The 18409-nt window shown below is 42.3% G+C and overlaps 2 protein-coding genes across 4 annotated transcripts in view; one reads left to right on the top strand and one right to left on the bottom strand.

Annotated features, from left to right (window-relative positions):
- Positions 1 to 9692, top strand: part of kirrel1b (kirre like nephrin family adhesion molecule 1b) — a 107201-nt gene extending 97509 nt beyond the window's left edge. For all 3 annotated transcript variants that reach the window (XM_054760560.1, XM_054760570.1, XM_054760551.1), the window contains exon 15: positions 896 to 9692. In XM_054760560.1, the coding sequence (XP_054616535.1) occupies positions 896 to 1507 (612 nt within the window). In that variant the 3' untranslated portion in view covers positions 1508 to 9692. The remainder of the gene's footprint in view (positions 1 to 895) is intronic.
- Positions 9693 to 11935: 2243 nt separating this feature from the next.
- On the bottom strand, positions 11936 to 18208 carry LOC129177128 (kelch-like protein 10). The gene is made up of 5 exons (XM_054767917.1): positions 18042 to 18208; positions 17464 to 17947; positions 14889 to 15500; positions 12435 to 12584; positions 11936 to 12344 (listed from the first exon to the last, which is right to left on the bottom strand). Exons 1-5 carry the CDS (start codon positions 18182 to 18184, stop codon positions 11970 to 11972), a joined length of 1764 nt encoding a protein of 587 aa, XP_054623892.1. The 5' UTR covers positions 18185 to 18208; the 3' UTR covers positions 11936 to 11969.
- Between the last annotated feature and the right edge of the window lie 201 nt (positions 18209 to 18409).

Genomic DNA, 18409 nt, shown 5'->3' with positions numbered 1-18409 from the left:
AAATTATTAAGTCACTCACACATATTTCACCCCTGTGACCGCTGTACTGTAGAGTTTTTGTATCCTTGTTAAAATATATTGCTGCAGTACTCCTCCTGTTACAGTCCTCCTCATTCAAGCCGAAGAGTCATTTAAAAGCCCAGAAGGTCACGATGACACAGGAGACACAGAAGGGCGGCATGAAGGAGATTGATTGACAATGATCTACAGTCAATCAGGACAGAGAAAACAATGGGCGGTGCAGACGGACGAGAGAGGGAAGAGAGAGACACTCAACTTCCCACAAGGGAATTCTTCTTAAAGGGCCAGGCTTGACGTGTAACAGCATTCATACGCTTTTAATAAAAAATAAGAAGCACTAAAAAAAATTCAGCGAAACAGCGAATCCGCAAAGGGTGAACCACGATAGAGTGAGGGGAAGACTGTATTACATAAGACTATGTACTGTATAACCAAAGACACAAAGTCCAAAGGAAGAATGTACAAAAACCAGTATGCAAATGATTCAAAAAAAAGAAAACGGCACAGGAAGCAGAGGTTAAAATTCTGGAATGTAACCAATAATTTTGCTCAATTAATGGCCCAGTGAAAATTGATGAACACCAGAACATTTTCATCACTTTCTAAAAAAAAAAACAAAAAAACATGACGACCAGCACAGGGCGTGACCTGGGAAAACAGGACGTTTGGCCACCCTGTTACATTCTGTCGCTATTCTTTGTTCTGTTGTTACCCTGTATCATCTTCTTGCAGCTGTTACACTTCACTATTTTATTATGTTGAGAGGAAACAGTGCTCATCTACCAACAGTCTGACATCAGTTCCCTGACAACAGCTAGGGGGATCAGTATTATGCAGCTAATATTTATTCTCTCACACTTCCCTGTGGTTTCAGGATCCGACTAACGGCTACTATAACGTCAGAGCCACCACACACGATGAGGCTCGCCCCCAGTCTCGTACCGTCCACTACCAGGGTGAGTTCCGCTCCTCTAACCCAAACAGTGGAGCGTCCAGTGGCGTGTCTGGTGGACCTCCAGTCGCTGCCAGCGGTGCAGTCCCCCCCAGTGCGGTTCCAGGTTCTAGGGCCGGCTGCTACGACCCCCGTCCTCCTTCTCGGATCTCTCATGCCACATACGCCCAGTTCAACACTTTCTCCCGGGCGGCGCAGAGCCAGCAAGCTGCTCCCAGTTCGGTGCTTCAGTCACCCGGAGACTACCCAGGAGACTGCGGGCTGCTGGACAGTACGACCCAGTTGGCCTATGACAACTACGGATACCCCTCCCAGTATCCCAGCTACCGCATGGCCTTTGCACCACCCATAGAAGAGGGGCCAGCCTATGAGATGTATCCGACAGGACAAGGGACCGGGCAGGGGCCTGGGCCGGGACAGCAAAGTCCCGAAGCGGGACTCGGGAAGTACGGAACAGCCACTCGCTTTTCGTACTCATCGCCGCCATCTGATCATTCCAGCAGACACACACAGCGGATGCAGACTCATGTTTGAAATACACATTCGACAGCACTACCCATAAAACACAAAAATACATGAAAAGTAGAAAAAAAACACATCTCCATACATCAACTTCCCAGATTTAGCTTTCTATTTCCATTGCAACCAGCGCTGTGTATTTGAAAACATCCGATATGCTGTAGTTAGCAATATGAATCACACATGTGAGGCGGCGCTCACGCATATTTGCACAGGCCGTGCGCTGCATGTGGCGACGACGCTCCGAGAAAAGCAGCGAGAGCCACAATCATGAAGACGAAGAGCACCTTGATGAAGAGCAGCCCCAGGTTGCCTCCGCAAAGCTCGATCTTGTGGGATCCTTTTGAAAGTGATGTCCTCGTGTGCGATGAGGTTCAGCAACTCACATGCTCTGCTTTTATTTGGACAGCTTGTGACAAACAAAACAAACCTTCATGCAGCGTTAAGGCAGCATGGACTAGAAACATTTGTGGCACTTTTGGACCCAAGAGACAGTGGACGAATGTGCACTCAAATTAGCGAGACGAGTCCTCTTTTGTAACAACTGGACCACAAGACCCTTTTGTACTTTGTCCAAAAAGAGCGGTAGCAAGCGCCATCGATCAAATTTTATATCATCATCATCCATTTGTAAGTGGAGATGAATGCTTGTTCGGTGGGTTTTGCTTTTTTATTTGATGACTTTCAGTTTGTACAAAGAATACCTCCCCTGTCCTCAAGTGTCAAAACATGTTTGTTTCTCTCACTTGCACAGTAGAATAGTTTTTTCATATTTATACTGAAACAAATGAAAAAAAACAGCATTCAAAAACGTTTTATAGTATTTTTGTAAGGAGTTGTGGACCAAAGGTTCAGAATTTTGGGTGACACTCACACTTTTTAATGCGTGCTATGACGTGATCATCGATCACTGGAAATGGAAGAGCTTGTAGACGATTTAAAGAGTTTTACTTCAAAAAGATTAACAATACAGAGCAAAGGGGAATGTCTTTTGAAGCGAAACCTACGGTGGGCGTCAGGGGCAAGCGCTCAAAACACAGAAATGATCAAAAAACAAAAACCCACGAGCACAGTAAAACAAATGCAACGGGAAAATGCTGCAAATGAAAAAGGCTGCCATCATATAAATGTTGCAGGATCAAAAACAAATGCAAAAGAAAAATGCTACAAATGCCAAAAACACAAACAAAGCCCAAGATTCAAGATTCAATTCAAGATTCAAGAGTTTTATTGTCATAAGCACAGTAAAACAGGTACTTCTGCTATGCAATGAAATTGTTGTTCTGTTCATTCTCCCAAAAAAAGAAAACAAAAGAAAATGAATAAGAACATAAGAGACATTAATACCAATAAATTAAACAACAACAACAGAAGAGACATCAATACCAATAAATAAATAAATAAAGTGTTATGAGTGTGTACGTGTGTTGCGTGCGCCGCGTGTGAGTGCTTCGTTGAGAAGCCTGATGGCCTGTGGGTAAAAGCTTTTCGCCAGCCTTGTGGTCCCACAACTGCATAAAGAGAAAAGCTGCAAGTTCATGGAACAAAACCTTGTGGTAGCCTAGCTTACTTTCGTTTTGTTCCGTGAACTTACAGCATATCTCTTCATGCAGTTGTGTTGTGGGTTTGTGTGTGTTGCATTTGTTTTTTTTTATCTTGCAGCGTTTATGTCATTGCAGCATTTTTCATTTGCAGAGCTCCCCGTTGTGTTTTATGGTGTTTGTGTGTTTTTCGTTTTGGGTCATTCCTGTGTTGGGAGCGTTTGGACGTTGCTGGGCGTTTGCCCCCGTCAGCCCTCGTAGAAACTGCTGACAGGCAGTTTTGTAACTGGAATGCTTTTTTGAAACGACATTCAGATGAGAAAAGGTGTTCAAGTGGAGTCTCAACATATCAAGGAAGCTATTGAGCTCAGTTGTTCCTGCAAACACAGACATGCTGGCTTCCTCACTGCAGCAAAACAAACGCTTGTGTGTCATGTGATTCGTTACACTTGATGGTGTTTATCTTTGACAATTGCACGGTGAAAACAGCTTTTAAATCACTGCTGCTAATTTGACCTCCATTGGTATGTTGCACAAGAAAGCTTCAACTAGGTACCATACAACAACAGCATCCTAAATTACGCTTCTTACGATTGTTACAGCTTATGATCCCCCCAATAGCCAATACCTGATAAGACATTGCATATGCAGTGGTCCAAGCAAATACCTGTACATAAGGCAGGATAGCGTTCAAATGACATCGACATATGTTGTCAGTCATGTCATCTAATGAATCTATTTCTGTGACCAATCAGCAACATCAAAGTACAACTATCCACATGTACAAAGAATGTTCATCGTAGGAACAACCGAGCTGTGGTCAGGTCCGCAAATTAGCCCCATCAGGACCATCGGAACATTTTGTTGTTTGGAGAACATTTGGTCACATCTTTCATGTTCACCAGGAGAAAAGGTATTATTTGGAAAAACTCCATCGGTACAAGTGAGATTAAATTCACGTATTTTGATCTTGTTGCAATCCGGTCAACTAGCTATGATACAAAAACACAATCCAGGTGGTCCTCAGGTTACGTCCAAGTTCCGTTCCTAGACTGTGATGTAAGTTATTATACCTAAATGAACTCACACTGTACAACAGAACACATGAAGTACATATAAAATACAATAATAAAACACTAAAGAAATACTTAAAAGAGTCATTTTTAAAAAAGCCAAGCACGAGCAACCTTTCCGTCTCAGTATTAACACCACTATTATTACTGTCCTTTTCAGAGGATCAGAGACATGGCGGTTATGTGTAATGTTGTCTTAAAGAGTTTTGTTATTTCCGAGAGGACAGTTGAATTTGCTGCTGTTTTGGTGTGGTTCGGCAGACAGCAGCCAGTTTGGTTTCTGCAAGAGATTGTTGATCGACCACCTCCTCGTTATCCTTACAATGTCCGGGTAGACGGTACAATAGCATTGTTATCTTTAATGATGGTGGCAAAAGTCGGGCGAGTGAGACAAGTGCGGCCAATACTGAGCACATAATGTAGTCTTCCGCTGCGCACTGCGCTGTAACTAGTTCTCGAGTGAGTCTGGTGTTTACGGACCAAAATTACGTTTTTTGATGAGAGTATTTACGTAACCACGAAATGATATAACAAGGAACACCGTAAATGGAGGACCACCTGTATGTATCTGAAACCACACTTCTTATGGTTCTTCCAGCTTATGAACCTGCCTAACTAGGGCTGGGCGATATATAGATATTTGTAATATATCCCCTCCGTGCATGCAAGCGGAGGGAGGAGGGGTGAAGCAGCGTCTGCGGTGGAAGAATTAGTGAGAATGTGGCCCTAATACTCCGTCGTGGCTCGGTAATTTGGAGGTACTTCAAATTCAGAGCATAAAAAAATATTTTTCACCACCAAACTCCAGTATGAAGTGTGTGTGAAGCTGCGCGCTGTCTCACAACTGCCACAACACAAAGCGGTGTCATATCACATTGCGGAAGGTATGGTCAAGACTTTAAAAACCTGCTGAAAACAATGAACTTGCGATGTCCAGCGAGCTTCGCAGTCGCAATTATTTAGCACGACGAGCGCTACCACAAATGTACAAGGAAGTCAGACAGTTGTTAAGCCTGATGCAGTTGACAGGTTGGTGTTCCTGGCACAAAATAAGAACATGCTTGTGTCTTCTAAAAATATTTACCTACTGACATTTTAAAATTTCCAATAAAACGGGGCACTCCTTCATATTTTGCTCTTTTGTGCTTTTGTTCTTAGCTGAGTATTTGAGCATAGCTAAAGGTTTAATTATAAAAAAAGATTATATTTGACTTTTTCTATATTTATTTCAAAAACAAAATGGCCTACTTTATTTTAGACATTATTTTTAGATACAATTTTTTTTATGTGCATCTCGCATAAAGCTTGAAAGCTTTAAAACTTCAAAAAAAACATCCTCATGTTAAGTGTTTATTTTAATAAAACAACTTGACTTGGCATATATTGATTTTGTCTAAACTCACTTTGTGGAAAAAATATCAGGATATATATCATATATCGATATTCAACCTAAATATATCGGGATGTGAGTTTTGGTCCATATCGCCCAGCCCTATGCCTAGCTAGCCATTACCCGATTAGGCCAAATCAAAACCTAAGGCACTATGTGACATATTACATCAACATATGTCGTCAATGATGTGATCGAATCTATTTGTCCATAAAATGGTGCACATTTTAGGTGCAATGGTTTCAATCGTCCTCCAAAGCAGCGAGCAGCATATCATGCACTGTCTGTGGTACGAAATCTTATTTAGGCGACCAATCCAGCAACATCCAGATGTAGAAAAAGGTAGAAATGATCCCCACAACGTTTTGCCATTTGGAGAATATTCTGTCACAACTTCCACCCTCCATCCACCCCTTTTCTATGCCGCTTGTCCTCACCAGGGTCGCGGGGCTATGCTGGAGCCTATCCCAGATGACTTTTGGGCGAGAGGCAGGGTACACCCTGGACTGATCGCCATCCAATCGCAGGGCACATGTAGACAAACAACCATTCACACTCACACCTATGGACAATGGAGAGTTGCCAATGAACCTAACGTGCATATTTTTGGAATGACAACTTCCACCTTCTCTAGGAAAGTGTCAAATACATTTTTGTGGTATTATTTGGGGGAAAAAAGGTCAAATATGTGTTAAATTGTTTTTGGACTATTTGGTATGGACTTTGTGGAACAACCTGGCCACAAACTGGGCCGACCCACATGACAAGCAGGATATGCTCTCATGCTGGGCCACCAGTGATTCCAGTGGCTTACGTCACACTTTTGTTGAGTGCCAGTTAAGTGTTAATTATGCGTGTATGTACAGTACGCTGTCTGAGTTGGTGTGCGTGTGCGTGTGTATGTGCGCGTGTGTGTGCTTGGCTTGGTTTGAAATCTTTTAGTGGAAGAAGTTTGACCTGACCACTGTCCACTAATCACAATGATGATGAACCCCCCTCACCACATTAGCATTAGACAGTTGATAACTTTTCAACTTGATCAGGTTGTTTTCCATGGAGGTCTTGCTCTGCCCCTTTGCTTGTGGTTCACACACAACTCCGTTCTTCATAAAAGGCAGAGAAAGTGAGATAGCAGTCAAGATTTGGTTTAAAGTAGGACAGCTGGAAGAAGTCAATGGCTAACGTGTATAGCACTGTGCGTGCGTATGTGTGTGCATGTGTGTGCCTGAGCAAGTGTTTGTTTAAACAGTTCGATAAATATATATACATATAACCTCCATGGTCCGCATTTAATTTGAAGTGCTATTTAATGTACACGTGTGCTATTCCAGTATGCCCATGTTAGGTCTGAGTATGTCGTTTTTTCCTTTCCTTTTTCTGTTTTTTTTATATAAGTTCTGCTCACGCAAGAAACACTATTCGATGCGATGTTATTGTTTCAAATTGTATGTTATTATTTTTTCACACAATTCCAGAAAATTAAAGTTTCATAAAATAAAAATTAAAAAGTCTTCTCTCAATTTTATTGATTAAAAAAAAAAACGTTTAAAAAAAATGTAATGTCATTTATAGAAATATGAGAACATTGTGTGTCCTTTGAAAGTTGCTCTATGAATCCAAGTTATTATGGGCCGGCCTGGGGAGAAACAGTAAAGTCTATTGCTGCTTTACAGCATTATGTGCTGCTCTTTCAAAGAAATGCGGGCCATCATGTTATTCCTCATACTTATTCTTTATGTATGATTAGTAGAATTTTTTTGTTTTTGCTGTGACTGATTTTGGGCACGGCATGCAAAGAACCCCCACACAAGTTATGTTGCGCGCATATACAAGAGGTACGTCTCAATGGTGGGAAGGTCTGCATTTACATTTTGGAACATTCAACAAACAATGAGACTTGCCTTTTTTTTTTTTAGAGTAACACAGCAACACACTTTTTATTTCAATGTGTTCACACACTTCTGCACTTACTCTTTGGCTAAAAAGTTTTTTCATTCATTAATTTTCTGTTCATTAGTATCAGCTATCCCAGCTGACTTTGGGCAAGAGGCGGGGTACACCCTGGACTGGTCACCAGCCAATCACAGGGCACATATAGACAAACAACCATAAACACTCAAATTCATACCTATGGACAAATTTTAATGACCAGTGTAATGTTTTGACTCTGTCATACGGAGCCCCAGAGGGGACATGGAGGAAAAAAAATATGATGGGTAAAAAAAAAAAAAAAAAAGAAGAACGAACTTTTGCTTTTGCGAGGGAACGCAAAAGTTTGTTGTATTTAGATACTTGTCTTACTGAAGAGTTGGCAACATTGGGCCTCATTTACGAAACGTTCTTACGCACAAATGTGTTCTTAAAGCCTTCTTACGAAGATTTTTGGCATTCACGAAACGTGTTCTTAACTCACAGTTCTTAGATCTAAGAACAAATTCCACGAACGCTCAGGAGGACTCTTACGCACAAGCAAAGCTTGCACTTTCAATGCGCAATCGCCCTCATGATGGATTTTGCAACCTGATCCCAAAAAATGTAGTGCAAATAAAATATCCCAACAATTATTTATCATCAAAACAACTAAAATATACTGCATGGATAAATATATATTCAAATCCCAATTCATTCATCCATTTCCCTACCTCAATCGCAAACGGTATCACTCAATTAATATCCAAATAATCTCAGATTCGCAACAAGATTGTGAATGTTGTTGCCAGTTTCCCTGGAGGTACACACTACTCCTACATTTTCCGAAATTCCTCCGTTGGAATGCGCCTGAGTCATGGCGCAGCATGCGACGGATGGTTAATCGGTGCGTAAAATGTTAATTTCTTGCCTTTTGCATGTTGTTATGTGGCCATTAACTTATTTTACAGGTGATCGAGGCACCCTGGCACCTTGGCTCATGACACCATTGAATAATACGCAGACCGCATAAGAACAAATGTACAACCAAAAGCACACACTTACACGCTCCTCCGTGGAGCGCACCATCAAGGGACGCTGGATGTGTTTGGACACTGCAGGTGGAAGGCGGCTCTACAAACCAGAAAAGGTAGGTTTTGTAGTATTTAATATTAGGTTTTAGTTTATTTATGCTTTGGAATGGCAAAAAAATAAGAGGCAAAGATTCTGATTCTTTGTGAAGGCTCTCATTAATCCAGGAATTCTCCATTGCAAATATGTTTTATGTGGTCAACTGGATAAATAATTGATTCTCTGTTGTTGCAGGTGTGCAGGATCATCAGAATAACATCGCAATGAAACGTGGTGTGTCTATTGCGCACGTAGCACCCCCAGATAACGACATGCGCCCCCAGCCACGTCTTGAGCCAGAGCACGGGGCTGCTGTATTAATTAGGCAGCGTCTAATCAAATGTAACCACAGAAAAAATAAATTGTCACACACAAACTATGTATTTTATTTTCCCATCATGATTGTGTAAATATTTTCTAGAGTTTCCAAAATGGTTTGGTTTCTGATTGATGGCCCACCTCCCGTTTCCTCCAGATCCCTCCGGTGCAGTCCAATCTTTTTTTTGAGTCTATTTTAAGTCAAAACAGTTCTTTTTAACGTCTGCGGTGGTGCGTTTCTCCGTGGAAACGGCATTTATGTTTCCTGCAATGGTGCTCCATGCCGACTCTTTTTGGATGGCCTGATGACCGGTGGATACACGTGAAAATAAGGTGGTCTTGTGTTCGCTCACTCCTTGTCAAAGCACCTCTATTTCAGTAGAATTTAACTTTTTCTTTCGTTTGTTGTCCAGCTGCTCCTCAGTCTTGCCCTTGCGCGTTGCCATCTCCGCCTCCAGCTGCCTGTTGCGCACGGCACATTTTTGACCTTATATAGGAAATAATAGGCGGTGACCTATGCAAATTAGGCCTTACATGCACGTGCATCGCAGCTGGCATTCATCAACCTAAGAACACCGGTGAGAACGATTATCCCTACTTAAGAACGTGTCGTGAATGTGGCGCAGTTTCCAACCCGCGCCTTCTTAAGTACACTTCTTAAGAAGACTTTTAAGAAGATGTTCGTGAATGAGGCCCATTGATGTCAACCGCCATAATACAGAAGAAAAAGAAGACATTTGTAGACGGTCCCTGCGCTCCGGTCTAGCTGCCGCCTTCTCACGGAGATCAATAGAGATCAATCAAGTCAGACTGCACAGAACATGGCTCGTTGTGATAAAAACTGGGTTGTAGCTGTTTGTCTGTGTTGCCACGGTTGGAAACAGGTATGGTTTGCTGTGTTGGAACCATTCACTTGGGAGTTATTGATCCCGGAAGTTTGAATACGTGAATATGTTTCCAGCTTTACCACAGTCTCTTTTGCGTTCCCTTGCAAAACATCCATCCATCCATCCATTTTCTATACCGCTTCATCCTCATTAGGGTCGCGGGGGCATGCTGGAGCCTATCCCAGCTGACTTCGGGCGACAGGCGGGGTATACCCTGGACTGGTCGCCAGCCAATCGCAGGGCCCCTTGCAAAACAGTTTTGCGTTATCTCGAAAAAAAAAAATTTACCCATTTTTTTTCCTCTCCATGTCCCCTCCGGGGCTCCGTACTGTCACCATCAGAAGAGGTTCCTGAATTAGTGTGTATTGTATCAGCGAGAGGTAGAGACTAGCAAGAAACACTTTTTTTAACTTTGTGAATTTATACATATCTGATGGGAGTTCACTTCCCGGTTCTATAATGATCATGATACATCCCATCAACCAAGTTTTTTTAAAAGTACTTTGTGGTTTCATTATTTTATTCCACTTCTCCGTTCACAATCATTAGCCTTTGCGCCACTCTTCTCCTCATCTCACCTTTTCGCAACAGGAAGGCGGTCGTGATGAAAAATGACAGAAAACGATCCTGGCTGTCCCATCTTTACTTAGTATGATGTCAGTGATGGTCTCCTCACTGAGGAGTAATGTCTGAAATAACCTTCACAGCTCCAATGGATTGGACGCCCTCCCCTTCCTTCTCCAGCACCACTTTCATTTTATTCCATCCTTCACATTTGGAGCGGTCGTTCCATGGATTATGGCCCCCCTCATGCTGGACACCGTGCTCACTGGCCAAGATATATTATCATATTAGTGCAAAATGATGTCATGCAATTCAAGACGTTTGTCCTTCGCACACCCTCTGAATTGCAACCCCCACCCTGCTGGTGATGTCAGTCTTTGTGGCCGGGTGTTCTAGGATTTGGCGTGGAGGCTGTCGCCCTCTTGTGGCAAGAGTGTGATCTGTCATTCAGGTTTGATCCACGTTGACATTTAGGAGCGGGTTCTCTTTTAATTCGAATTATATTGTGCTTCCCAACCGGAGATGTTGCGAAAAATACAATCCTAAATCATTAAATAAGAAAGTATTTACAAATATATGTAGAATGAGGCCCAAAAAAAGGGGGGGGGGGGGGGGGGGGGGGGGGGGGGGGAGTCGTGCAGTAGATCCTCGCTAGGGGTCACCTTTCAAGACCACCTGCAATAGCAAAAAAACGCGAGTAATTGAGGCACCCATAAAAACATATATTTTTGACACTTTATTAAAGCCTGGATTATGCTGCTTCATCGAGGTGCCACAGTACGCTACGCCAGCTCCCCCCCCCCACACACACACACACACACAACCCTGCTGCGAGCTTGTCATTTCCTCAGATTTCAGATCAACATTTGCAATAAAAGTGGCAGTCGCTCTGTCACAATAGGTACTTAAGAATGGTATATTTTCATATAACGCTAACAAAGTAGAGTCGTCCCTAGTTTATCACGGTTAATTGGTTCCAGACCCGACTGACTGCATGTGATATGTGAATTTCCGTGAAGTAAGATTCGATATTAATAAATGACATATTTTCATAGAGCATAGAAAACCTGTTTGATTTTTTTTCTAAATATGGCTTTTAACATGAATAGAGCCCTGTAGACATGAAATACCACCCCAGAGTCACCTTTACACTCCTATTATACTAGAACTTCCCAGTAATATCCTATTATTCGCAGGTTACGGGATTACTACAGGGACATAACAGACAGCCGCCGATAGCATCGCAAGCTACCAAGCTCACTATTTAGCCTCTCCAATTTACGTATTCTAAATTTAAGAAAGTGTTTCAAATGGAGTTGGGAAGAAGGACAAAGTGAGAAGCCAAAAACTTACCACTTCCACACAGAATGGGAGAAGAACTTTTTTTCACTCTATCGTTTTGGACATGCCATGGCTGGCTCCATGCAGCGTGAAGGTAAAAAATCCTTTTTTTTTAATTGCTCCATTTCAACAAGACCAGCCTTCAACACTGAGAATGAAACTTTTTAATCGTATCGGGATGTTTTGCTTTGTTTTATCTGGTGAAGTGCTTTGAAAAAAGAAGCACGATTACAAATACTGTATTTACCTTTTATTTTGTGTCTTTATTTATTTTCCTTCTTTCTGCGGTGTCAGTTTTTTCATTGCAGTTGGCGAATGAAGGCATTAGTCCAGGTTCAAGAACTCGTCCTCCATTTCCAGTGTAACTTCTTCCAAGTGTAGCAAAGGTAGCTCACTGCGGAGCGTCACATAATGGGCTATATTGGGTAGTCCAGACATCACACAGCAGCTCAAAGCGCCGCGAGAGATCCCCATGTCACAGGCCGGAAACCACATATCGGCTGAAGCATCATAGTACTCGACAAGTTTGGTTGCCGAGACACCAGTATAACCCCCTGCAACAAAGACGCGATCCTCAACGACTTCAATGCCAAAGTTACTTCTGGGGCATTGCATAGAAGGTAATACAATCCATGTGTCCGTCTGCGGATTATAGGCCTCAGCGCTGCACAAATGTATGTCGCCATCAAAGCCTCCAACCTTCATAAGACAAGCATAATTACGCATCAAAGATCAGCTCAAAAAACAGCCATAGGCAAATCTACGATACAATAATAGCATTGCACATACTGCATAAACGCGGTTAGCATACGCGATGACTCCAATGCCACTGCGACAGCTGTTCATGGGGACAATCATGGTCCACTCGTTGGTCTCTGGGCTGTAGTACTCTGCTGTTCGCAAGGGCTCGTTTCCATTAAAACCACCACAAATGTAAACCTGGAACCAAAAGGAGTCATTAAAGGTGACATCGAACAGGTACACACTGTGTCCACAATTATTAGGCACATTGTATAGTTCATCTGACCCGTCAAGAATAAATGTTCTTATCAGTCTATACGAGCTTTGAAAGATCTGTCTGCAGATCATTCTTGATGGTACAAGTGTGTTTTGTTGAGGGGTTGTTGTCTTTCAGCCTTAACCTTGACCAAGTCTCTGAGCAGTGGACACCTCGTCCGTCTGGACATCCCAGGTTCACCTTTGAGTCTTCTCTAATCTTTGACACTTCATTTGCCTCTTCTCTTCTCAGCAGGTTTCTTGTTGCCCTGTTGAGTATTTTCATGGTTCTGTGACTTGCCAATATCTTGTCAATTTAATTGGGCTCTAAATCACTTTGAAATACTTGTTCCAATGTTTGAATTTTCAGTTAGTCTTTCTTGTCGCATGTTGTGTGTGAAAAAGAAGTTACATAATAATTGTGCACACCTCGATATGGGTGTTGATCTCCTTAGGACACACCATGCATCATTACACAAATACGGTAGACATCATCAGATATGCTTACGTCCAATAAGCATTCAATTTTGTACAACTTGGGAGTCTGAAAATATGCACAAATAATCATCATATGCTCTAAATCAGTAATTTTCAACTCGTGACCCACTGGAACAAAAAAAAAAGTGTAATGACCCGATGTCCGTGAACGCACCTTGTGTCTGTGCTATTCGCTTGCTACACCACCATGAGCTGCATGCCATGTTTGTGGGCGACTTGGTCAGCTTGAGCAGGTGGGGAAGGACATGGAGTATGGGCTTAATGTACCGTCTGTCCAAAAGCGATCATAAAGAAAAAGCCCACATTGTGTTCCATACACAATGAAGACTACTGAGGTTTTTTCAGAAGGCTTTGTAGGCGGAATAGCAGGGGTGGATCTAGCTTTTTTGAAAAGTGGGGGTGTGGCCGAGGTCGTAGGCCAAGGTGCTGGAAAAGGAACGGGAGGTCTGGGGGCCCTCACCCCGAAAAATGTTTAAAATTAGACCTCATTTCCTGCAATCTAATGATATCTGAGGCCTATTTTATGTCCTTAATTTCAAGTGTTTGTTGTTATTATTATCCTTGGAATATATCGTTTAAGCCAAAACATTCTATTTATAAAATTACCGGTACTAGGAGAAACCTAGTAACCTTTTCATTGAGAATAGACAACAGTTTTCCTTGTAGTCATGATGCCAGAACCTTTATTTTGCACCTCCACCTGAATAGCCATGTACAGCACACGTTCAATGTCCAATGTAAATGATCAGCCTGACAGTGGGTTCAGGAATAGCATGCGTCTTGGTTGCATTCTGGCATCTGCGTCCACCACGCACCCGTAATTCAGAACATGTACCTTCACTGGGACTGGGTGACTGGAATCCAGGATGGTTTATCATTTTCTTAGCTTTTATGGTGGCAAAAAAAATCGTGGGTGCCTCAAAACAGGGGGGTGTACACCCCTCACACCCCCCTCTAAATCCGCGCCTGAATAGTTACGTTCCATTGCGTGCATTTTTATATCTTTAGAAGGCACAGAAAAGAGAAAGACATGCGTGTTCATGTCTCACATAAGGACTGTGGAAATTCCAAAAAAAGTGCGGTTTTCCTTTAATGTCCAATTTAATCTATTGGCCCAGGCAGAGGGGTGGTCAACAGATGAAACGGTCCTCCTATTTTTATTAAACTTATCTACTGAGTGTTGAATCAAAGCAACTGGACTCGCTTGATTTTTCACTTTTTGTTTCACTTCTCCTCCAGGTCCATGTGCAAATGCTCTGATTCATCTCCCCGGATATAACATGTACTGAAAGCCTTTACACACTTTTTTTTCCGAATAATTTTAGAATTTGTGGATAAAAACATTTTGTTGCTGAATTGATCATGAAACTTGTTTTGTGCTGGCCCACCGTGTTACTACTTCAAATGCAAATAGCACTTTAGTTTTTAGTCTTTTCATTAAAAGAAATGTTTGCAACTGGCTCAAAATGACATCGCCGGCGCTTAGCAAAGGCTCCCGCACATGCGTGCAGCCTACATGCTCGGAGCAGGAGTAGGACGTGATATAATGCTTGCAACACGTTTAAAAGTTAGCGCCCTCGAGGCAGCCATGTAACCGTTGCAAACAGTCTTTTAAAATTTAAATAAATACATGTCATTTATTAAATGAATAAGATATTTTAGAAGTTTACGTAAAAAAATTTCTGCAAGATGGGTGGCCGCTTGTTGAAGATTACAATTAAAAAATGCATCTACCGAAGCCTCACCCACCTTGTTGTTGAGAGCTGTGCAGCTTGCATCACTTCTCTGCTCATGCATGCTGGCAGTAAGACTCCACTGGTTGGTCTCAGGTGTGTAGCATTCTGCAGTCTTTAACCTCACACGTCCGTCAACACCCCCTATTGCGTAGATGGATCCGTTTAGCACAGTCACGCTCACAGAGCAGCGACGATAGTGCATAGGCGCCACTTCATGCCAGGTGCGTGATCTGACGTCAAAGCGGCTGACAGTGTTGTAATGCTTCCTGCCATCAAAGCCACCCACACAGTAGATGGAGTCGTTGAGAAAGGCGGTACCAAAGTAAGCATGGGGCTGCTCCATACTGTCTACCAGGTAGTCCCAACAGTTGGCATGCACGTCATAGGCCTCAATGCGGTGTGTTGGATTGGGCCCACTAAAGCCACCAATCGCCAGTAAGATGGCAGAAGGTAGGCGAGGACGGGCCACAGGGTTGCGGTATCCGCACACAGAGTTTGTTGCCATGTGACACATCACCCGGGTCGCAAAAGCAACCATGTCCAGGCACTTGCTGCTGTTCTGCACCAGATGGTTGGTCAACACATTGATGGCGATGAATTCTACACTTGTCAGTGCGAGACGCACCTACACAGCAGCAAGACAAGATATTTTGTCAAAGTTGTGTCGGCGATGTACTGTAGTTACCTCGCATTGTGGTCAGCAGTAGGTTTTACATGTTATTAGAATCTGGGTTGTCCCTTAGAGATGAGTATGGTGGCTAATATGAGCCAATCACAGGGTTACTAGGGTTACCAAATTTGACAGACCCGAATTCTGTCACTAAGGGCCCTGTCACACCTTGACGATTTAGGCAGCGCATGCCTGACATGATCATTTTGATGGCATACGTTGAACTGCCGACAGTTTTTTTTTCAATTTTGGGCGTATACATAGCGTATTCATAACGAGGTCGTAGTAAACATGACGTATTAGTAACTTATATAGAACGTTTCTCTAACTTATAGACAACTTATATCAACGAATGCGTAGCGTGTTGCCGGTGTTCACAATTTATGCCCAACGCCCAATGCCTCTCACACCTTGACGATTTAGCCAGCTTACGCCAACGTATGAAAAATTTGGCCAATACGCTGGCGTACGTGGAATAAGTTATGGGTAAGTTTTGTATACGTTTGTATAAGTTAAGAGCACGCGGAAGCACGCCGGCATACGTCATAGTACGTCTAAGTCATACAAAAATTTTGTGCATGCACATAACTTTTCGACGTATGTCAACGTATGATTCATACGTCCCGCATCCACGGGCAATAAGTTATGCGATCGTTACCACCCGTTCACACACGTTATTTGTAATTTACACACAAGTCGTAATAGGTCAACATACCTTGAGACAGTACTGTCTTCTTGGCAAGCTTTGGCTGAGAGGAGATGGAGACTGTCGTGTTTGCATTAGCAGATAAGTTAGCAGCTTGACTATGGAATCACAGGAGTGCCAAAATTAAACGGAAATACGTGTGAAAATACAAAGAGAATTAATACAAAAATATACAAATGTGGAAATACAATGAGAATCAATAACAAAAAAAATACAAACGTAGTCATATTCTTTTTCCATTTTGTCATTCTTTTTTCTGTATTGTCTTTGTTTTTTACAATTTGCCGTTGTTTTTCCTGTTTTGTATTTGTCTTTTCCACTTGCATTTTGTCATTGCATTTAGTACTGCCAAAGACAAAACAGGAAAAGCGACGCCAAAATGGAAAAAACAAAGACAATGCAGAAATCATTCTTTTGTCTTTGTCATTACTACATGCAATGACAAAATGCAAGTGGAAAAGACAACTACAAAACAGGAAAAACAAATGTGAATTGGAAAAAACAAAGACAATACAGAAAAAACAATGACAAAATGGAAAAAGAATATGACTACATTTGTATATATTTTTTTTATTATTGCTTCTCTTTGTATTTGCACACGTATTCCCTTTTAATTTTGGCACTCCTGTGATCCCATACTTGACCACTAAAGACAGTGCATCAAACCTAACGCTAACTTGGACAGTAACATGCTGTATCTCTCCATTCTTTTTGAATGTAAATACTCCTATGCACTTTATGTTGACGTGATCAATAATGCTTGATTAAAACGTGCATTGTTTCTCTCAGACAAAGCGCAAAAAAATAAAAAATAAATGTTAGTTCCATTCCCAGTGTCACAGTGCCCTCTACTGGTCAAGCTAAGATAGTTTTGTCTCAAGGTATGTTGACGTGACTTGTGCATAACTTACAAATAACGTGTGTGAACGGGTGTCAACGATGGCATAACTTATTGCCTGCGGATGCAGGACATATGAATCATACGTTGACATACGTCGAAGTTTTATGCAGGCACAAAATTTTTTGATGACTTAGACGTATGCCGGCGTGCTTCCGCGTGCTGTTAACATATACAAAACTTACCTATAACTTATTCGACGTACGCCAGCGTATTGGCCAAATTTTTCATACGTTGGCATAAGCTGGCTAAATCGTCAAGGTGTGACAGGGCGTTAACCTGAGAAGAGCAAAGCTGATGGGATGGTGACTTACTTTGGCCAGGAGCACTGCAAAGTTTCCGCTACGCTCCCCTGGCGCGTGTGCAATCCAGTGGAGGATGGCCTCAAAAACAGTGTTTTCCTTTTTCACTATAAGGTCATCTCTGTCAAGGATGTCACCGAAGTCCTGCATAGAGAGTTGTCGCAGCTCATGAGAGGTTGCAACTTCCTCAAAGTGGTAAAGGATATATTGATAAGCCTTGAGCTGCAGCTCTGGGGTGTAACAGTTCTTTGTGAACTGCCAGATGCCGATGCAGTTCTCTGGGCAGAGCTGCCTTGTTAGAAATGTGCAGCAGGTTTCAACAATGCCTATCACATTAAACCTGTCAGCTGCTAGCAACAAGTCCTTCACATTGTCCTCCGTCACTGAGACAGAGCCTGCATATGCAAACTCCACAAAGAGCTGCATTAAGTGAGGGGTAAGACCTTGTATGACGTAGACCGTCTGGTCTGGGGTTGACCAACGCAGAAAGAGAGCTCTGAACATCAGGAACAAAGAGAGATAGAATATGATGCTTGTAAAAGTGCTTGTAAAAAAGAATAAATCCCTAATCATAGTTTTTTTCAACTGACCTGAAGTACTGGCTGCACTTGCAAAGGATGATCTTATGGATACAAAATTCGACACTGTCAACCCTGATGACTGCATCGCTAAGTTTTCTGGTAAGATGTAGTTCATCGTAGACAGTGTATGAAGATTTTCCATTGTAGCTCATCGTGATTTTTTTGCCATCTCGCAATACTTTTTGTTTTCTGACGGTCCTCTGCAGGAGGAACATTGAGCAGGAGTCTAAAATTACATCATAGGAGCATTCTATGTCAAAAGCCATCTTCATCATCAGCTACCACATCATTGGCATCATCAAAGCAACCCTACTTTAAATCGAAAAAAATCATCACTCTGTTCAGTCTTTCCACTCAAAAACCAAAACGCATATTGC

Source organism: Dunckerocampus dactyliophorus, chromosome 2 (genome assembly GCF_027744805.1).
Source record: "Dunckerocampus dactyliophorus isolate RoL2022-P2 chromosome 2, RoL_Ddac_1.1, whole genome shotgun sequence".
In the NCBI taxonomy this organism is placed as follows: Eukaryota; Metazoa; Chordata; class Actinopteri; order Syngnathiformes; family Syngnathidae; genus Dunckerocampus; species Dunckerocampus dactyliophorus.
The sequence above is the reverse complement of the archived record's forward strand: the minus strand, read 5'-3'. Positions and strand labels throughout refer to the sequence as shown.